Below are 22890 nucleotides of genomic sequence, written 5' to 3'. Positions count from 1 at the left end.
TACAATTGGCTTTGGATAATCGAGGTTTAGATGCCAAAAGTCCGAGAACGGTAGAGAGAAAGTCGGTTAGTCACAGATTTCAGAGAGATCGACCGATTGAATTTTTATTTGGAACAAGAGGAAGAATAATCATTAGACTGTTAAGTTAATGCTCCATGGATTGAGAAAGGGGCACCACCACAAGTTTTGTCATCACCGTAAGCCTCCATTCACCACAAATTAAGGGTTTTCTTTATGAGACTGTTTTGAGGAAGATCAAATTTAACAATGGTGGATGGTATTTGTTACTTTTTGAGGAAGTTAATAAGAATGGTTCATATCTTCCTTATTCTCCTGAGAAGATGACACCCATGGTCATGGACATATATAGAGTTTGAAATTGTGAGACTAAGATTCAAGGCCAGATTGTTGGATGAACTGATCATCCTAATTTAAATGTACATGGTATTTGATAATTTGCCTAAAGGTAACACATACTGTTTATTAATATTATTTCAAGTTATTGTTAATGTAAACTAAATTGTCAATTATATTGTAAACAGTAGGTTTTTGTCCACTGTTATATTTAAACTTTACTAATGTTTAAAATGTTCTAATAGTACAGATTCATATTGCAACGAAGTACAAAACTTTGAAGCAGAAATCAATGAATGTGAGATGCAGTTAACGTAACAAACAACCATGATCTGATCAATATTGCTATTATCTTGGTTGACTAATAGGTAAGTTTTAAAATTTTTTAAACCAAAAAATAATATTAAAAAAAAAATGGATACAGAAATCTAAAATTTTTTTTTTTCATATCTGCATCTTCAACTTACAGAACTTTTTGCTTAATTAACTTATACATTCCTAACATTTTCTTTGACATAAGTATTTTTAATTGTTTCCAGGGAACATTATATGTTTATAATTCTTTCTTCATACTTATATGGTTAAACATCAAGGGGAAATTAGTCACATCTTATTGTAGACGAGAGTTAATGCTGGAAATATTACAATTCTGTATTGGCAAAAAGCTGTGAATTTTGGTCATCACGGTCTAAATCTGATAAGGTATCCATTGACAAAAAAAACTAATATCTGCTGTAATACAATGCTAGAAACAATTATCTAAAACATTTCAGATTTAATAACAGATCTCAGATTCTGTTACACAGACCATAGGGTCATCTTCTGACTTTGTATCTACCTCTACTGAACAGATCCTCAAGACAAAAGCTATTAGTCATGAGAAACTTGGGGGTGGCAGTAGTATAAGAAGTACCACATTGAAGAATGATACTGTTCACCGGAAAGCTTTTGCATTACAGGATAAGGTAATATTTAAACTGAATTCTATATTTACCAAATGATAACTGAGTTGTACTTATATACTGCGTACTGCTTTAGAAGTAAGCAATTCAAAGGCCACTAAGAATTATTTTAAGATACAGGATTATAAATGTTAGAAGTTTTTGCAGAGACTCAAACGTTCAGTTATTATGAACATTAGATTTGAATTATTTGCATATTGAAATATTGACCATGTTAAACTTAAGATTTATTGACTTTACAATATTGACTTTAGAGACTCCAGGTTACAGACCTTCAACTAATTCTGTTTAATTTTTTGGACGAACTAAATCAAAATTAACAATGACCTTTGTGGGTTGGTGGCACTGTCCTGTTTCCTCATTGGGTGAACCTGATTTCATATCTCTCCCCTCCCTCACTTGAAAAGAAAAAAAGAAATCCGAACTTCATGTCTACAACTACCTAAACTATTAAACCATGGCTAGAGTTTGAACTGTAATTTACTTCTTATCAATTATTATATTACTGTTTGAACTTAACAGAATTTGTATTGTTTTTTATATTTTTTTGGATATATTGAGAAAAATAATTTTATACCATTTGATTTCCTGCTTATTACACTTTCCTTCTTTCTTTATTTTTTTTTTTTGGCATCCTATTGATCTTAAGGTTCATTTCTTTTAATAGGGGACTCATTAACTGCCAGTGTGTACTTGCTGTCATCCTAGCAAAAACAGCAGTTTCAACCCATTTTACTTATTATTGAAAATGAACCGATGACTTACTGCTTACTATTCAAGGGGAGACGGAGCGCGAAAAAAAAAAAAGCATTATCACTATTTCAAACTGTTTTCCATCCTACCTGATATACTGTTTTTGAATAGCGATTAAAATTGTAAGACTTTGAAATCTGAAAGTGTAATGTATTTTTGTTGTTGTAAGTTTATGGTTGCTGGAAGGTGAATTTTCATTTATAAAACAATGAATGTAATTACTATTAAATTGACAGAAATTGTTTATAATTCATTTAGTAGATCATGTTTGATTGGAACACACCTCTTTTCCTTTAAGTTTCATACTTTAGAATACTTTCAAAGATTGTATGTGCAGCATCCAATGTAGCATGACCATAAAACTGAAACTGCAAAACGGTATCAAACATTTGATTGATTACATATACTTCTTTTAGTTTGCTAAAAATTCTACTGCACCAATAAAATATATGAACTTGTACAACCACGCTTAAAAATTAAATATTTTACAAGTTATTTGTCATGTTAAACAACAAATTATTGAAGTTGATCTGGTTGCCAACAACAAATTCAATTGAATTTTCAGAACGAAAACAAAGAACAAACCTGACTGCTTTAGTCTTTCTTTTCACATATATATACTTTTGTATCTAAAACTCAAAGGTCCTGAGTTTGGATGACATTTAATAATTACAAATCACAAAAATTACATTGAATGAGGCCATTGTATATTCCCAAATCAGATAATTGCCAAATACACAAATCTCAGAATTAAAGTTCCAAATAAATTCTTATTGTGGACATATAACAATTCCAATTTCTCATGTGGATAGATCCATACCTTAACCTAAAAAAGCCCAACCCATTTCATCTAATAACCATGAGCCCTATAAAGTTATGAGAGACAATCATATACAATTAAGGCCAATCCCAAGCCCAGCCTCACTCATGAGAAAAAAATGTTATTGATTGCGTGATACACTTACTCTTACTGAAGTAAAGTAAGCCTCAGATAATAACTATATTTCGGCCCATTCAGATAAATTGATGAAGCCCAAAGTAGAAGAATCACTCATTGAAGTGGTGCGACATTGATCAAGCCCAAAGTAGAACAATCACTCATTGAAGTGGTGCGACAAAATGAAAATCTTGAACCAATATACTTATTCGGCCAAATACAAATACACAAACACAAAAACAGAATCCCTCCCTCAATTATTTCAACCGCCATTCCTTCACTGCAACAGCAAACTATTCAGAAGACTTCTCTGTAACAACAGACTATGAAGAAAGTGAGTATGTTTTCTTTCTATTCAATTACCATTCCCAATTGTTTATAACTGTTCACAGATCATTTTCCCACTATTGAGTTTAATTTTCTAGGGTTCTTCTTTTATCTCAATCAAAAAACATGAGTTCTAACTTTCTCCTTTTTTATTAATATTATTTTTTTCCATTTAAGAGTTTTTTGTTAAGATTTCACTTTTATTTTCTCATTGTCTTTTCCTTTCAATTTTGCTGCATTACTCAATAAATATTACATTTAGATACCATTTTCGCTATTATCCCATTATTTTTTTTCAATCTCTTGAAATCTTTTTCTTCAATTGTTAAAATAATTAAATATTGTTTTTCTTTTAAAGATTTTTATTACGTTTTTCAAACTGAAATATTTAAATAGTCTAATAGTTATATTGTCGCTTATGTTGCAAATGACAGATTTTACTCCATAATTATATATAAATTTAACTGATGTTTAAATTATGCAGATAATACAAATTCAAAAGAATATGGAGTACACAAATTTGAAGCAGATATTGACAGACAAAAAAAACTCAAAAGTGAAAGTTAGAGTTTTACGAATGTGGGATGCAATTAATATAGCAAACAACAATGATCTGATTAGCCTCGATATGATATTGGTTGACAAAGAGGTAAATTCATAATTGAACCCCTTTTAGAATAATTCTTACTAATCTTTCTTCATTAAAACTTGCAACCAGACAATGTAAATTGGTTGTTATGTACTGCTGTTATAGATTAAAGGATAATTCATTTGAAATGTTCGTAGGGAACATTGATACATGCAAGCATCAGAAAGAGTCTTGCTCAAAGTTTTCGTCCACAACTAATTGAAGGGAGCATATATACAATTACAAAATTCTTAGTAGAAGAATATAAAGGGAACTATCGTCCAGTACATAACGATCTCAAAATACATTTTAATTCAACAACTTCAGTCACAAAATTCAAAGGATTTGACCATTCAATACCTCAGTTCCAATTTGAATTTGCTGATTATGGAACAATAGCTTCCCGTTGTTATAACACAACTTACTTAACTGGTAATTTATATTATTTTACAAGCCAAGCACCTACTTTTACAGAGCTAAAAAATCATGCAATTCATATCTTAATACTGACTTTTATTTTTTTTTTTAAATGTGATCTTAACAGATGTGATTGGCATATTGGACTACATTGGAGCCATTGAGGAGATCAAAACAAGAGGGCGTCCAACAAAGATAAGAAACATTCAACTGTTGTTAGAAGAGTAAGATATATATACATTCTTTTAAACTTATATCTTATAATTTTAAAATAACTCAAACTTACATATAAACAACTTCAGGAACAAATCTGTTCAAACAACTTTATGGGGAAATACTGCACAACAAATAGATGATGATTTCTACAAAACAAATAAAGGGCCATTCATAGTAATAGTGACTTCAACTATAGTGAAAACTTTTAGAGGTAACAATTGATTAACTCATTTATCAAATATGTAATATTTACGTATCTATAATACTTATAAATTTTATAACTTTTTTATAGGTCAATATCAACTATCATCCACTTTTGCAACAAAGCTGTATGTAAATTTAAACATTCCAGAAGTTGCAGAAATGAGAAACAAGTAAGTACTATTACACTTTTTCTTTACAATAGTGTACCTACTTAGCAATATTCCTTAAATGATAGATATATACAAATAGAAAGAAAACGTAAAAGACATAAACGTAAAAGATACAGCACAAAAGACATAAACGTAAAAGATATACTACCAAAGGGACTACCTAAAATTCAAGATGCAGAACTGGCCTTACATAATAAAAAAACAGTTGCTGAAATAAAGAACTTGGAATGGAACTCAGAGACAAAGGTATCAACTATATTCTTACATCATGAATTTATCGTAATTAGTAACTGTTTATGTGTTTTATAATAAGATATAATTTTATAAACTGACTAATCTTTGTGTTATAGAACTTGATGGTAACATGTAATGCCAAAATCATTAATATCAACAACAAATATGGATGGTATTATGTTGCATGCCTTATATGCAAGACGAAAGTGAAACAAGTCAAAGGAGTTCTATGGTGTGAACGTTGTAAAAATGAGACAAAATTTGCAGTCCCAAGGTAATTAAAAAAAAATTTGAATTGTAAATTCTAAAACACACACAAATTATATATAATATTCTATTAACAACTTTGTATCTAAAATAGTTATAGAATACAAGTCCAAGTACAAGATGAGACCGGCTCAACCACATTCATATTGTTTGACAAAGGAGCTGAGAAAATTATTTCTAAAACAGCAAAAGAACTTGCAGAGATGCAAGAAGAGGTAATTTCATATATAAATGTCAGCCCTATATATTTATTTTCTGAAAACTGAAATTTTATACTTTCTTACCAATGTTACATGTATATATATATATATTTTGCTTATTGTTTGTTTTGTTGTTTATACAGATGTTGAAATTAGATGAGAATACTTTACCAAAAGAGATTCAAAAAATAATTGGCAACGAATATTTGTTCCAACTGCATCTTGATGAATATAATTTGAAGTATGGAAAAGAAAATTACACGGTCTCAAAAATTTTGGAGAAGGAAATTTCACATAAGCAAAAAGACGCAAGTAAAGTTGAAGAACCTTCAGGTGATTGAAACATACTTACTTCAACTTGCTTACTATATGATTCAAACATTACTCTACACATAATCTACTTTACATATCTAACTAACGCAAATAATTTCAGGACACAATGGAGGAAATTGTAAAAAAATCAAGGAAGGAAAGGTACATAGCCAGTCAAAAAATAGAAATAGGAGAAACATCTGCTCAAAGACCTAAAAGAATGCCGCTCCAAATGCTTCAAAAACGTCAAAAGAGTACTAAGCAAATTGCTACAAAGAAGAAAAAAAACTGAACTCTAATGTATAAACTACCTTACTCTAAGAGTCTTTATGTATTTCATAGTATTGTTAATTATTATTTTTTTTTTCTTTAGAAGACTAAACTGAATGTACTGAATAAAGCTGACAGATTAGGACAGCATTACTATAAAATGTAATTATAGTAAAACCCAAAATGGCTGATTTCAAAGTGTATAAAGTGAATGAAGAATGTAGTCGACAGAATTGCTTTAATAAAATAAATAGATTTTCCCCTACTGTTCTATTGTTGTAAAGTAAGAAGTTATGTGTGTTCAACTATTTTTTTAGTTATTGTGGCTGTTTGGATTAGTTATATATCTACTTCAATACATCAAAATTCCCTTATAATGTCTATTATGACTATTTTTTCTTCTAATCATTTATTAAGGTTTTTTTTTAAAATAGTTGAATGCATGATCGGTTGGTTAATAGAACACTATGGACTTTTACCTAAGAAATATGGTAAGTTCAAACACATTATTTTCTGAAATAGTATGCCATGATTCAGATATATAAATCTAACAATCTAAATTTTTATTTCCATTTCTTTTCCTCACCTCCTTTTTTTTTAAAAACAAACATAATGATATCTAATTCTTACAACTTTATTACTTCTAATGAAACCATTCTTATAGCTATACACAGGTTATTATTTTGATCTCTTATTTTTTTAATAGAGACATACAGTGAAAAACATGTCTGTTTATTACAATGTAATTTATTAGGATCATTCGTAAATACCATCAAAAATAGAATAGTAATGACTAAGAGTCTTCACAATGTATAATATATATTAAAAGCAATTAGCGGTATTCTTTTCTACTTATAAGATTTTAAATAATCCCGCGCGTTGCGCGGGTTAAACACTAGTATATATATAAAAGTAGAGACCTCATGCGAGAGAGCATGAAGTCTTGTCATGTGGTGCTCTATTAGAACAACTTTTACATTTGACCTTCCACCTCACCTCTTTAAAAATGGAATTTTAACATCTTTTCTTGAAATTGAAAGGATGCGAGTTATTTAATAGCTATAGCAAAAACCATTGAACCAGCTCATCTCTCTTTCTTAAAAAAAAAAGGTTCACCTGTCTTTCTCTCTTAACTAATCAGTTCCCATTTAAACTTAATGCACACAATTGTGTTTCTTTATAAATCAATATCTTTATAACTCAATATCTATATCTATATTTTTCCTAAAAAAAAAAAATATCTATATCTATCTATAACCTTTGTAGCTTGCTGATGTGGAGAATAACACAAATCCCATTAGATACCTACTCATCAATCAACCAAACTCCCTCATTAATAGTCACATTTACTCTCTCCAGTCCACAATTCTCCTCTTGAAGTCTCTTAGCATACCCAAACCGTTCCTCAATTACGTGAACCTATGGCTTTTCAGCGCTTCCTATTTTGTAAATCAATCTCCTCTCTTACAATATTTGACATACATTTGGTCATACCCTCAATCTTGAATAAATGACTTCAAAGGGTTTCAAATAGACCATTGAGGTGCTCTCCACGCTTTTCATCGATTTCACTAGGTTCATAAATCTCTCTATCTCTCCTTCACCAAGGAGGTTTTTTTTTTTTTTTTTTTTTTTTTTTTTTTTTTTTTTTTTTTTTTTTTATAATCCATATGTACTCCTACCTGTATTTTCTGTTTATTAGCACCTTAAAAAATTTTGCTAAAAAATTCCCTGTTAAATATTATTGTATTCTTCGTTTGTCTTTTAATGTTGTGGATGATTCCAGGAAGATAGGGCCAATGCAAAAGATTAACATTGTCAACCTGTTAAGGTAAAGAAAGAACCTTTTTTTGGGTTTTTTAATGCTATATAGTTAAATTCCTACTTGGCAGCTCCAATGTGTCAATGGCTATATAGGACAAATCTTTGTCAATAGCTCTATTTTGTCCCAAGACCTTTTTTTATATGCCATACAATTAAGAAATGACAAATGACCAAGAGCAATCTTTGAAATTCCTAGAGCCAAACATGTACGTCACTTGCATGAGTCACCTTATGGTTAATAAAATTGCTATATTTGACATGAACTTTAATCATATTATGATTCACAAATACAAGTTGCTATTGAAATTTCGTCCTACTCAAAATTTTCAGGCTTCATAGGCGTAACCTTGGTTGGATTGTGGTTTCCGAAGAGCTTTTCTACACAACAAATTTCCAATAATCGCATTTTTTGTGCCTATGTCAATGGTGCATAAAGTGTTACTCAAGATGGAGAATTGGCACGCCTTTCCGTTGAAGGTAAGTAGCCCAAACAGTAACTGCAACTAATGATTCTTAATTTATTTTTATATAATTCCCCATGATGAATCAATTTCAATTAGAACTAAGCTAAAACTTAGCATATGATATTCTTTGAATATTTTTTAAAATACTACTACCAAATTTGGTCACTAGAGCTGCTTCTCTTCACTAAATGAAATTCTCTAGGAATTTAATAGTTATCCTACTTTGAACATGATTGCAATAAAGTTCATCTTTAAATGAAAATTCACACGGTTTCTTTTTAAAATTTTCTTTCAGGTCTTGACTGCTATGTTTGATAACCATTAGGGCAATCCTTAAATAATTGGTGACATATTTGCATCACTAGAATGAAGGTCACTGATGGCAAAAAAGGCCCTTATGTGTGGGACATTTTTTTTGGTATTAGTTCTTGGTATGTAAGACTTGGTATTAGTGGCAAAAGATATATTTCATACTATATTTAGCCAGAATTAATGTATATTGGAAGCTTCAAGGAGGCTGAAAAATCATTATAGATGAATCATTACAGTTTTGTTAATAAGTTGAACAAAATGGTCAAATTTCACCCTTTCATTTTTCTTGATAAAGATGGTTGTCGTCAACTTCCTGCTAGACTCATCTTCCTGCTGGACTATAAAGACTATTACTTTTTCCTTTTCCTCTTTTTACTAATATAATATAATTGAAGCTAATTCTTCAAAATGTATAGCACAAGCTTCAAGGTTATATATAGCACAAGGTTTATGTCGGAGAGCATGAGGTTTTGCCATGTGGTGCTCTAATTTTACATTTAGCCTTTTTGACCTCTTTTCGTTAAGTTTTTTTGAACTATTATCCAAAATATCATATTAACTTATTTTTACTATTATCTCATTAATCTCTAATTAAAGGTCTGAGCTTACACCATATATTTTTTTTCTTCCTCATGATTTTTAGCATATCCACCGTTTTAGTATTAGAAACAAAAGCAAAAAATAATAATTCTAAAACAAAATACGCTTATGGAGGAATATTGGAGAAAATATTAATATTTGTTGTTACTCTGTTGCCTTTTCTTTCATACTTTTCTTTCATATGTGGTTTCTCTCTATTTTTAATATTTAACTCAATTGTTGTGATAAAGAAAACTTTGCCATTGACTCATTATATAGTTTGAGTAGATTGATCTTTGTGATACGATGCTACTAATTTGATTTTTAATATTTCAAAATGTATATGTTTCTTTGATGTAATTATTAAATTAGTTTACTTTTTCTTTTTAATATATGTACAACATTCTCCAAAACCGTCTTACATAAAACATCACATTACTATCCGTGCATCGCACGGGCAACTTACTAGTTGTTGATAACACTAGAGAAAATCTCACTATATATACCCTCGGGTTCAAGGCCACAATTTCTCTATCTGGTTGGCTCTGAGTTTGCCTCTTTTTGCCTCATCAGAGTCGAGTTTGTAAGGCTCTATATATATGTTTCAAATTAAGGTTTAGAATACAAGACACTTATTTCAAATTTAATACGTAACTAAAAGAAAAGAAAAAAACAGTCTTCGACTCTTGATTGAATGAACTTCAATCAAGGGTAACTACAGCTCTCAATCAAGTATTTGTCAAAGTGTGGCTCTCGATCAATTAAGTATCAGCCAAGAATGCACTAAACGTACTTCATTGAGTTGCTTCAACACAACTTGATCTTGAATACTTGAGCAACTTTTTAGTTTTTACGAAAAAAAAAGTTTCTATATTATATTGTCAAGAAATACTACCAATCTAAAATCTAACAGTAAGTATCATGCATGGATTATAATATAATTTCTTAAAAAATGTCACAAAATACACTATGCATCATGTAAGACATTGGTTAGTTACATATAGACGAATGAGTGTCTAATAGAACCTCTCCTAGCTTCAAACTTTTTTTTTTATCCTTTTCCCAAGCTTCTGTTGCAGCAACAGTTGTGAAAGCCGAGAGTCCAAGTCCAGGTTGTTGTCCGAATCATAACAGTGTCTTTGATCTGTTTGGTTGTGTTTATGAAATGACAGTCAATTTGAGATGACTTGTCTCCAAGAAAAAGGAAAGAAAAAAGATGTTTGGGTTATAATTCTTCTCTGCCTTTTATTCATTGCCTCGGCTCTTTAAACACAGAACCGGTTTCAAAAGATAATAACCAGAAAACTAATCTGATCACCTAGCTAAAAGGTGTTCTTATTTGAATTCAAATGAGGCAGTAAATTTAGCTACTCAGCTATTGCTACTCGCTTCATGTTCTTGGATTACTTTCACTTTGAAGTCTCTGTTATCCTTTGCTATGTCATCTAGTTTCTTTCTCACTGCCTCCATCTTACCGCTCGTCTCAAACCGAAGAGCAATTGGGTTTGAATTTGAAAAGAAAGTACGTACCTCTCTTATGACTTTGATCCCCCTCCTTGGTCTTTGTCGTGAAGCTTTAGTGTTGAATTCTATCAATAACTCTTCTATTTCTTTAACTGCGTCCTCTAGCTTATGGATCAAGTCCTTGACTTAATGGCTACAACTTTGTTGCTCCTCTGCATCCTTAAGTACAGCTTGGACTCTAGAAACTGTATTCCCGAGATTTTCAAGCTCGTTTTTGACATCGAGTATTTTTCCAATCTCTTGTAAAATCTGAGAACCCAAATTTTCAATGATCGTTTGTACAAGACCAGAGATGACTGATTCCGCCCTTAATTTCTTCTTAGTTGGAAAAGGGAACACAGAAAAGCGTGATAGGAAAGCTACAGGAGGACTTAAATAAAAGTGCTTCAATGTTGATGAAGATGAAGGTAATGTTGCTGTGAAGGTGCGGAGGCAACATAGCAGGATTCAATCTGTATGACACAATAGACAAACTCACCGTTATAACTCGCTGGCTTTGGAGCTCTAAACTTATTGTACATGGACCCTTCACAAACAATTCAACCCATGTCTATTATCAAAACCTCTGACCAGCTCCAAGGCACCCCCTTGAAGGTTTTATATGCATCCTAAACTCATTAGGATGAAGGTCTTGTGGTTTTATACTTTTTATTTTTAGTAAAATATTTTACCAGTTAAGTTAATTGAAATCCACATTGTGGTTTTAGACTTTGTTTACACGTTGTTGATAACACTGGAGGAAATCTCACTCTATATATGCACGGGTTTAAGCCCACAATTTCTATCTGGTTGGCTCTGAGTTTGCCTCTTTTTGCCTCACTAGAGTCGAGTTTTTAAGGCTCTATATATATATGTTTTAAATTAAGGTATAGAAACAAGATACTTATTTCAAATTTAATACGTAACTAAAAAAAAAAAAAAAGTCTTTTGACTCTCGATTGAATGAACTTGGATCAAGCGACTACCTACTACTGCTCTAAATCAATAGAGCATCAATCGAGTATTTTTCAAAGTGCGGCTCTCGGTCAATTAGGTATCAGTCAAGAATGCACAAAACGTACTTCACTGAGTTGCTTTAATAAAGCTTGATCTTGAATACTTGAGAAACTTTATACAAATACAACCAAAGAAAAAAAAAAGTTTGTATATTATATTGTCAAGAAAAACTACAATCTAAAATCTAACAGTAAGTACCATGCATGGATCATAATATAATCTTTTACAAAATGTCACAAAATACACTATGCATCATGTAGACATCTATCCTTATCCCAAGCTTCTGTTGCAGCAACAATTGTGCAAGCCAAGAGTCCAAGTCCAGGTTGTTGTCCGAATCATAACATTGTCTTTGATCTGTTTGGTTGTGTTTATGAAATGACTGGCACTTCAAGATGACTAATCTCCAAGAACAAGGAAAGAAAAAAGATGTTTGGGTTCTAATTCTTCTCTGCCTTTTATTCATTGTTTCTGCCCTTTAAATACAGAACTGGATTCAAAAGATAATGACCAGCAATCTAATCTTATCTCCTAGCTAAAAGTTCTTATTGAATTCAAATGAGGCAGTAAGTTTGGCTACTCAGCTACTGCTACTCGCTTCATGTTCTGGGATTACTTTCACCTTGAAATCTCTGTTATCCTTGGCTATGTCATCTAGTTTCTTCCTCACTTCCTCTATCTTACCGCTCATCTCAATCCGAAGAGCAATTGGGTTTGAATTTGAAAAGAAAGTGCGTACCTCTTTTATGACTTTGTTCCCCCTCCTTGCTCTTTGTCGTGAAGCTTTAGTGTTGAATTCTATCACCAACTCTTTTATTTCTTTAACTGCGTCCTCTAGCTTATCGATCAAGTCCTTGACTTGATGGCTATAACTTTGTTGCTCCTCTGCATCCTTAAGTAGAACTTCGATTCTAGAAACTGTTTTGTCAAGTTTGTCAAGCTCCTTCTTGAAATCGCGGATTTTTCCAATCTCTTGTAAAATCTGAGAACCCAAATTTTCAATGATCGTTTGTACAAGACCAGAGATGACTGATTCCGCCATTAATTTCTTCTTAGTTGGAAAAAAAAGATCACTGAAAAGAGTGACAGGAAAGCTAGAGGGGGGCTTAAATAAAAGTGCTTCAATGTTGATGAAAATGAAGGTAATGTTGCTGTGAAGGTGCGGACTGCGGAGCCACCATTAGCAGTTCTTGTTTTTGTAGTGCTTGTCCTAGAACAATATTCATGTTCATGCATAGGAAACAGTGGGAAATGGAAACTCACAAGTACTTTCATATATGAGAGTGATAGGCCTTTTCTGCACCATATACGACCCAAAAGTAAATATGACTGTGATGCAATTGCAATCCAAAATAGGGCCGGTTCAATGCATGCCTGGGACCAAAAATTTTAGTGAGCCTTTTTAATACTAAATATTAATTAAATATTATTAAGTTGACCTTTTATTTTATTAAAATCGATCTTGTTTTTTGAGATGTAAAATTGTTAATTAAGTTTTTTTATTTACATCTCATTCACAAGTTGGTCAAATGATTGACAGCTTTAATTGGTTATTTTATTGATTTGGTGCTCTGCTCAAAACTTTTGTCGACTTTGGATTCCATAAGTAATCCCGCTAAAGGAACTCAAACAGTCAAATGATTCGGTAGGAAGTTTCAACGTAATTTACACAGTGGATATACGAAACCTGCTATTTACCATAAATCCATATGATATAATCTATTTATATATTTAATTATATTCTAATTCAGGGGCGGCTTTACATAGAGTTTAGGTAGTCACAAGACCATCCGGATTTGAAAATAAATAAAATTATTATTTATAGATTTTAAAAATTTATGATTTTTTTTAATCTTTAAAAAAAATTTGTGACCACCCTAAATTTTTTTAGGCCAAATATAATTAAATTTTAAATAAAATTTGGCAACAAGCATGATTGTAGATTAAGATTACAACTCTACTCAATATTTTTTTATTGTACGTGAATTTTAACAAATCAACCATTTAATTATATTTTCTTCTTAAATACTTCATACTTGCAACATTTCAAGGAGATAAAAGATCAATAGCTATGTCGTTAATCAAATATTTAAATTTCAAGTTTTTGTAATTTAAAATTATACATAAAAAATAATTTTATGGATTGAATGGCAAATAACAACCAATTAGCATAAATTTTAACATGTTTTAAGAATATAAAGAACATGCAATTCATCGATTAAATTTTCAAAATATATAACAATGTTAATTCATTTAGTGAGAGTGACTACAACAAAGTTTATAACCAAATTTTATTCTTAAACTTTGGTCTCCTTAACAATATATTAGGTCCTTACAAATTAAAATTAAGTCCAAGAAAAATTTTATTTAACTAAACTTTTGAAGAGATATAACTTGCAACATTGATAATGAGACTATCATGTAACGATTTCAAAATAAAAAGATTTGTAGAAGGAAAATGTAAGATTTTATGTATTTGCACGCGCGCGTGTGTGTGTTTTTCAATGTATGAAATTCTATTTTTATTAGATTTTGTATAATTTAAGTTTCTCAATGATGACCCTCAAAAAAATTCCTGGAGCCGCCACTGAAAATATTGAAGCCAAGTCCATCCCTTGAAAATAAGAAGATATTTGATAGCAAATGATACCATGTTGGTGATATAAAAAATAACTAATCCATTAACAAATGAAAAGCATGTGCTAGTGGTAGTTCTTTTTGCACACATGCCTCTCATTTATTAGATTAGATCTTAATATGAATGACGTGGTATCATTTAATACAAAATATTTTTTCCTTGAAAATTGTCAAAAAAAAAAAGAAACCCATATAAAATAGAAAAGTACTACATTTACAATATTTTCACAAAAAATCGTAGGTGATAAGTTGTTATTAGTTTTAATTTAAACTCATCACTGAAATTTGAGTCCATAACTCTCAATTGAATGAACTTCAATTACCGGACCGTCTAACCATAGCTCTCAATCAATCGAGTATTTGTCAAAGTGTGGCTCTTGATCAATTGATACCTATCAAGAATGGACAAAACATACTTCATTGAGTTGCTTCAATACAACTTCTTATACTATAAATAAATGGCAAATGTGCGGTACTTGTTGAGATTAAAATAATGTGGGTCCCACCTAATAAAAATATTGGATAAATAGAAAAAATTATATAAAGCTAACCCTAAAGCTTATAAAGCTAACAAAATACTGGCATAAAGCTACGTGGCTGACAAAAATTCTTTTTACATAAAGTGGTATTTTAACAGATACCTTACTGTGCTCGTTAACCCAATCTAAATAAAAAAAGGAGAGCGAAGATGTTTTTTGTTTGACAAAATGACAGTGGAAAGGTTAAACGGCATAGGCTAAGGGTATGTTTGGTAACTATTTTTTCCCTTTATTTTCTATTTTCAAAAACTTTTTTTTTTTTAACTAAAAAACTTGGTTGGCAACTCAAAATGGACAGAAAACAAAAACTGTTCTCAAAACTCAATTTGTGAAGGAAACTGAAAACATGCAAAAGGCTATTTTTAGTTTCTAGTTTTCAAAAGTCAAAGAAAATACATATTTGATTTAATGAATCTATCTCATTTAATGAGTTAGTATTAGAATTCAAATCCTAATAACAACATATTTTAGTATTTTCTATTTTTTCTTCAAAAAACTATTTTTTTAATTTCAATTAACCAAACATATTTTCAATTTCAAAAATACAAAAAAAAATAATAATAATAATTTTTTCTTTATATTTTCAATAACAATTTTTTAAAAATAGAAAACAAAATCGGTTACTAAAGATAACCTAAATGTGTGCTGCGTTTTAACTTATCCGCTGCACTCAGGTTTGGTCTGTCTTTTTCTCACATTTTATAACTTATTCAAGTACACACAGATGTCAAAAAATAATGTTTGAGGTCTTTAATTATTCCCACAAACATGGAGAGAGGGAATGGATAAACACGGCCACACAGGAGAAAGAGACAAATACAAAAAGAAAAAGAGGGAGAAAATCTATGTGAAGAAGAAGAAACCCACTTACTCTGCCACTCAATAGAGTCAAAACACCCATTCCCATTTCGGCAACCTCCCTGTTTTTTTTTTTTCTTTTTTCTTTTTTTTTCATTCATTGGGTCTTGTAGTTAATTAATTAGCTAAAAAAATTTGATTGATTATTTGTAATTTCAGTTCTTTAGTCCAAACAATAGTCCTCCATCCACGTCCATATATTTATTCTCTCTAAGTTAAAAAGCCTCTTTTCTTTTTCTTTTTTTATAAATATCAGTTTAATTTAATTCATAAAAAATATTCATTTAGATAATTAGGAAATAATAATAACCCTTAATGTTTGTTATCTTGTAGTTTCTTCAATATTTGGATGCAATTTCTCACAAAAACAAAATATTTAGATGCAATCAAGTTGGAGTAATTTCAAGTTCTCAGGAAGCAAGCAAGTGCTTTTATATTTTATAAAATATTTATAATGATTGTGCATTTTACATATTGGCTGTATAAGGTTCCTTGCTCAATTTTTTCATTGTGTATTATTTAAAATAGCCGTAGACTCCAAGTATTGTCAATTTTTTAAAAAGATTTCTACAAGTTTTTTTTTTTTTTTTTAAATCTTTTCATCTCTACAAATATATCATTCTATTTTTATTTTTTTTGTGTTTGATTAATATTTTTTAAAAGATGAACCATATCCTTCTAACATTTGTTGTAGTGTGTTATATTTGCCTAAAATACAACTAAACTTTATAAGTTTCAACTTTATTATTCAAATTTCTCATCTCTTAAGGAATAAAGAGATTATCATGATAATCAAACTCACCACAAAATTACTATGTTATCTTAACCAAAATTAAAATGAAACCAAATGAATAAAAGATATAATTTATAATAATTTATAATTCAAAAAATTGATAGGCATATTCAAATTCATCGTCATGTAGATTGTGTTTTGATATAAACTCAATTTCTATTTCCAAAAAAAAAAAAAAAAAAAAAAAAAAACCTAAGTATTATCCCAAATCAAAATTCAACGAACGCTATAAAAGGGAGTGAGAAGACTTTGTGATGGAAAATTGGAAAAAACACAAGACCAAGACACATTAAAAATAAATAAATAAATCAACCTTAATTAGTTTTATAAGAAAGAACAAAAATTCACAAAGAGAGAGAGAGAGTACTCACAGTTTTTGTATGGAAAAATATGGATTAAATGAAAGGAATGATATCAGATTTATACAATATAAAATGGGAAGAAGAAGGGTGAAATTATAAAAGATAGAAAAAGATGAAGGAAGTGTAATGGTGAAGTAGAGCGTAGTGGGGGAGGTAAAGAAGCAAAGAAGGAAGGGAAATATTAGAGGAAGTGTAACTGTAGGCGTGAACTAATAGGGAGAAGAAGAGGTTTTTGTTTTTTGTTGAGAGTAGTGAGAAGAAAAGTTTAAAAGTAAAAAAAGAAGAGGTAAAATATAAATGGATGATATGGCTTAACGATTGAGTAATAAAATTTATTGCCTATATTAATATATAGAATCAAACCAATTAGGTTCAAGCAATACCATGACAATATCATTTGACAAATACAAGTAATAGATCCCTCTAACTTTGCATTTAAGATCCACTTCACCAAACATATTATTTAGAGAAAGTTAACTTTTATTGAAGCAAATTTTACACGCATTGTGTGGAATTCAAGTAAAAGCCCATTGTGTAGAATTCAAACAAAGGTTTGTACGCAAGAAGGATTATTCATACACCAGAGAGAAGCAGATTGTGATCATAGAAATGATCGCCACCACTCTAGCAACAATAATAGCATCTTTAGATTCAATTAAGCTTAGATGTCATGTATTTGGTCACTATTGTATGGCATAGGAACCGTAAATTTATGGTTATGTTTGTAACATTGATCATTCATGCACAGCAAGCTACCATTGTATATAAATTATTACTACTCATTCTAAATGATAGAGAAATATTACCCACCCAAAACTTAACAATGAGTACTATACATGAGACATAATATGATTTCTTACAAAATGTCTCAAAATACACCATGCCTCATGTGAGAAATTGGCTAATTAGATACAGATGAATGAGCGACTGATAGAACCGCTCTTAATTTAAACAACAACTCCTAATCCTTTTCACTCCTAGCTTCAATCTATTTTTTGCCTTGCAATCTTTGTGCAAGCCAAGAGTCCAAGTGCAGGTACATGCTAGGTTGCACTGACACGCCATTTTTGGCGACGTGTCATGTGTCGGACACCGGAACCAGTACGATTCGCCAGACTCCAATGTTTGAGCAGTGTCTCTTTTTTTTTTTTTTTGCTTCTCTGACACGCTAGCAATGAAAAAAAAATCGCAAATTTTGACAGATGGAAATACCATTGATTTTGTGATATACCCTAAAACAACAAAGCAAGCTTAGAGTCTGAGAAGTCATTAGACTGAAAGCTGAAACCCACATCTCAAGTTCTTAACCCACCCTCCCTCTGACCTCTGCCCGCTGCCGCTGCCCTCTATCCCTCACCAGAGCTAGATCGAGCCAATCGGCGAGCTCCATAGACGTCGACGCCGTACCCTGTCCCTTCCGATCTCTCTCTCCCTTAGCGTGGACAACAGGTCTGACCTCTTCTCTAAGTTTCTCTCTTCTTCTTTTTTTTCTTTTTTTTTTTTTAAAGATATTTGGCCATTTGGGTGAATGGGTTACTAAAACACTCACTTATAACATAACTTATAACGCGTTTTTTTTTTTTAATCCCACTCTCACTGTCACTGTGTGAGAGTGAGAGTGGGATTAAAAATTATAATGTTGTTACTGCCATATATAATGTTGTTATTGCCATATAAGTTATAAGTTATAACTTATATTTTTTTTTTCTTTACTCAGCCTTTGTTTTGCCTTATAAATTATAATGTTTATTATGAATTTAATGATTTTTGTTTTTGTGTGTCCTGCTATAGTTTTATTTATTTATTAAAGTTAAATATTGTAGGTGATTTTACTAAAATGAATACTAAAAGTGAAAAATCATTTTATGTGTATTATTGTACTACTTTGGGTGTTAGTTTACTTATTTGTAGTTCTTACATAATTTAAATTCTAGACATAAACGTATTTTATGTCTACAAATATTAAAAAAATATGCCTAAATATAAAATTTAATTAATTATTTAATTGTCGTGTCCACACTGTGTCGTATCCTTATTTTTCAAAAATTACCGTATCGTCATGTCCATGTCCGTGTCCGTGTCCGTGTCTGTGCATCATAGGGTACATGCACATGCTGGTCTCCTGTTGTCTAAATCATAACAATGTCTTCTTCCCTCTCTATACTCGCATCATGTTTCTCTATTGGGATTACTTTCAACTTAAAGTCTCTGTTATCCATTGCTATGTTAGATAGTTTCTTCCTCATAGCATCTATCTGACTGCTCAACTCAAAACGAAGAGCAACTGGGTTTGAATTTGAAAAGAAAGTGCGTGATGATGCCGTAAATATCACCAGTGAGTTACACGATCCTTGCACGCTTGTAACGATATCTGCAAAGAAAAGAGAGAAGACCCAACAGAGAGCACCGGTGTGGTGCTGGCCAAACACCCTTCAAAGGTCAAGTTAGAACTATTCTCACAACTCTAGAGTGCTAGAGAATGGGTAAATTATGCGTACCTTGATTTGTGAGGGTATTGGGGCTTTTATAGTAGTAGAAGGTTGGCCTCTCTTCCTTGGTGTAGAAGTCTTTTCCTTATAGGAATCCTCTTGGATAGTCCCAAACGTGATGGACAAGACATTTCCTTGTAGAGAAGATTTTCACTAGCACGCGTATCTTCCGGAATTCTCCTTATGCTAGGATCCTATTTTCCTTGGGATTCTATGATGATTTCGGAATTCTCCTACTCCATAATCCATTGGGAACTTGATCATTAAATGATAAGTTGAAGTTACAGCCTTCCATGAGTTGAGGATGGGTCGTCCGAGAATGACATTGTAAACGGACGAACAGTCGACCACCAGGAATGTTACTTGCCTAGTAATCTGCTAAGGGTAATCTCCCACCATTACCGTCAATGTGATGGCACCGATGGGGAACACTCTCATCCCTCCGAAACCAACTAGAGGGGCATTAACCGAGACCAACTGTTCTCTGTCAATTCTCATCTACTGAAAAGCCAGGTTATACAAGATGTCCGCCAAACTGCCGTTGTCGACCAGAACCCGGTGCATGTTGTAGTCTCCTACCCTTAGGCTGACAACAAGCGCGTCGTCATAGGGGTGGTGTAACCCTCGAGCATCTTCTTCTAAAAATCCGATGATGGGGTTGTCGATCCGTGCCATCTTGGGTATAGTGCTTGTGAGCTAGACGTTCTGGACCATTCTTAGGTAGGTCTTCTTGGCTTTTTTGGACAACCCAGAAGTTGTCGTGCCTCCTACGATCATTCTTATGTCTCCAATAGGTGGCCTTGGGCACTCATTCTTCCATCGCGAGGTCTACTCTTGGGGCGAATCCACTTTCTCCTTGCTCACGAACCTCTGTAGTTTCCCCTGTCTTATAAGGGCCTCTATCTACTGTTTTAGATCGTAGCAGTCAACTATATTGTGCCCTTGGTCTTGATGGAAGCGTCAGTACTTATCCTTTGGTCTCTTGCTAGGATCTCCCTTTAACTTGCCTGGGAACGTCAGGGTTCCTTCGTCTTTGATCTGCATCAAGACCTGATCCATTGGGGCAGTTAACGGGGTGAAGCTTGTGAATCTCCCAATGGGGGGTTTGAAGCGTCTATCATCCCGTCATTCTTCGGTCCTAGCCACTTTGCGCCCCCTATCCTGTTTTGTATCCTCCTGCCTTTCTCTTTTTCTAGGCTTATCCTCGCGGGCCAGCAGTGCATCTTCCACATTCATATACTTGGCAGCTTTGTACAGCACTTCCGACATGGTCTTTGGATCGTTCTTGTATAGAGAAAACAGGAACTTACCCTTTCATAGCCCATTAGTGAATGCTGCCATAAGTATCTTGTCGTCCGCCTCATCAATTGAGAAGGCCTCCTCGTTGAAACGAGTTATGTAGGATCTTAGCGTCTCGTCCTCCCGCTGCTTAATGTTCATCAGGCATGCAGTTGACTTCTTGTATCTGTGTCCTCCAATGAAGTGCGAAGTGAACTGAGCGCTCAGCTCCTTGAAAGTATTGATAGAGCCAGGCGTTAGTCAACTAAACCAAATTCTGGCAGCACCCTTCAGCGTTGTAGGGAATGTCTTACACATGATCTCATCTCCAACTCCTTGAAGGTGCATCATGGTCTTGAAGGTCTCTAGGTGATCTAGAGGATCCTTGACCCCGTCGTAACTGTCTATATGTGGCATGCGGAATTTATGTGGCAGAGGGAAGCAATTGACAGAGGCAGTGAATGGTGAGTCGGTTAGGTTTATTAGGTTGTCAAGATCGCTGGATACTCGTCCCTTGAGGGCGTTCATCATAACTTCCATCTGTTCCTTCATTGCCTGCATCTCCGTGACAATAAGCGGAGCCGCATCTATGAAGGTTGGGAGGCTTATGTTTTGTCACTCCGGTCTGCTTAGGACATTACTACCCTTCAGTCTCTCCTGGTTCCTGCGATTAGCACTGGCATGTTCTTCTTCTTGGTTTCTTGTCACCGCATTCTTCTGTTGCAGCTGTTCTTCTAGGGTCTGGTTTTGTCTGGTGAGACGCTCCACTGCCGCTATAAGGGTTAGGACCTATCTCTCAGGGCAGTAGGTTGTGGCTCGTCTTCCTGAACGTTATTGGTAGTTGCCATCGAGCGTGTAAGTACCATGTAGCCCTTTGTCCGAGTAGCGTTTGTATGGCCTACAAGCTGTAGTTACAATGCTACTCTTTCCCACAGACGGTGCCAACTGATGATGCCGTAAATATCACCAGTGAGCTACACGATCCTTGCACGCTTGTAACGATATCTGCAAAGAAAAGAGAGAAGACCTAACAGAGAGCACCAATGTGGTGCCGGCCAAACACCCTTCGAAGGTCAAGTTAGAACTATTCTCACAACTCTAGAGTGCTAGAGAAGGGGTAAATTATGCATACCTTGATTTGTGAGGGTATTGGGGTTTTTATAGTAGTAGAAGGTCGGCCTCTCTTCCTTGGTGTAGAAGTCTTTTCTTTATAAAAATCCTCTTGAATAGTCCCAAACGTGATGGACAAGACATTTCCTTGTAGAGAAGATCTTCACTAGCGCACATATCTTCCGGAATTCTCCTTGTGCTAGGATTCCTATTTTCCTTGGGATTCTATGATGATTCAGGCGTGTGTAGCAAATATTTCCCATCCAGGGTTTCCGCTGTGCCTTGGGCTTGCCCACTATCGGCCCATGGGCTAGGATCCGTCAGGCCCAATTTAACGAAGGTTCATCATACTATATTTTTACCCCTTCAATGCGCATCTCTTTTAGTGTTGAATTCTTTCAAAAACTCCGTCTACTTCATTAAGTGCGTCCTTTAACGAGCCAGTCCTTGACTTGATGGCTATAAATTTGTTGCTCCTCTGCATTCTTAAGTATAGCTTGGACTCTAGAAAAAGTTTTCTAGAGTTTTTCAAGAGAGACCGCAGATTTTTCCAATCTCTTGGAAAATCTGGGAACCCAAATTTTCAATCATTGTCTGTACAATAAATTGGGTATTCTTTTTGTATGTTTTTAGACCCTTTAACACAAATTGTTTAACCTAGTTATTTAGCCAAGTGATTACTTAAATAAATTATTCAATTCTAGGTTAACACAATATAATCATATCACGTAAATAATGCGGAAATATAAAGAATACAACGATATAATAACCCAGGAAAACCTAATCGGTAAAAACTTAGAAATGATTTAACCTAATTATCCTCAAGGTAAAACAGATCCACTATGAAAGAATTGAAGTTTGTACAATAAAACTT

General features: G+C 32.8%; 2 protein-coding genes and 1 long non-coding RNA gene across 3 annotated transcripts; 2 read left to right on the top strand and 1 right to left on the bottom strand.

The window, feature by feature from the left end:
- Positions 1–947: 947 nt before the first annotated feature.
- Positions 948–2343, top strand: LOC126723911 (uncharacterized). Its single transcript, XR_007654515.1, has 3 exons — positions 948–1056; positions 1206–1319; positions 1984–2343. It is a non-coding gene; the product is annotated as an uncharacterized LOC126723911 (long non-coding RNA).
- Positions 2344–3216: 873 nt separating this feature from the next.
- LOC126722709 (uncharacterized) lies at positions 3217–4816 on the top strand. The gene is made up of 5 exons (XM_050425862.1): positions 3217–3340; positions 3818–3982; positions 4120–4393; positions 4506–4602; positions 4681–4816. Exons 1-5 carry the CDS (start codon positions 3332–3334, stop codon positions 4814–4816), a joined length of 681 nt encoding a protein of 226 aa, XP_050281819.1. The 5' UTR covers positions 3217–3331.
- Positions 4817–10337: 5521 nt separating this feature from the next.
- On the bottom strand, positions 10338–13297 carry LOC126723910 (uncharacterized). The gene is made up of 2 exons (XM_050427915.1): positions 12690–13297; positions 10338–11406 (listed from the first exon to the last, which is right to left on the bottom strand). Exons 1-2 carry the CDS (start codon positions 12990–12992, stop codon positions 11341–11343), a joined length of 369 nt encoding a protein of 122 aa, XP_050283872.1. The 5' UTR covers positions 12993–13297; the 3' UTR covers positions 10338–11340.
- Between the last annotated feature and the right edge of the window lie 9593 nt (positions 13298–22890).

The sequence above is a fragment of the Quercus robur genome, chromosome 4, assembly GCF_932294415.1.
Source record: "Quercus robur chromosome 4, dhQueRobu3.1, whole genome shotgun sequence".
NCBI classification, from domain to species: domain Eukaryota; kingdom Viridiplantae; phylum Streptophyta; class Magnoliopsida; order Fagales; family Fagaceae; genus Quercus; species Quercus robur.
The sequence above is the reverse complement of the archived record's forward strand: the minus strand, read 5'-3'. Positions and strand labels throughout refer to the sequence as shown.

Bases quoted from the DNA above. Each gene is read 5' to 3' on its own strand.
- LOC126722709 (XM_050425862.1), top strand. The intron at 4,394-4,505 runs GTAATTTATATT...TGATCTTAACAG, and splicing joins TAACACAACTTACTTAACTG to ATGTGATTGGCATATTGGAC. The intron at 4,603-4,680 runs GTAAGATATATA...AAACAACTTCAG, and splicing joins ATTCAACTGTTGTTAGAAGA to GAACAAATCTGTTCAAACAA.
- LOC126723910 (XM_050427915.1), bottom strand. From the start codon at position 12,992: ATGGCGGAATCAGTCATCTCTGGTCTTGTACAAACGATCATTGAAAAT. The intron at 11,407-12,689 runs GTACGCACTTTC...TGTGTCATACAG, and splicing joins GGAACAAAGTCATAAAAGAG to ATTGAATCCTGCTATGTTGC.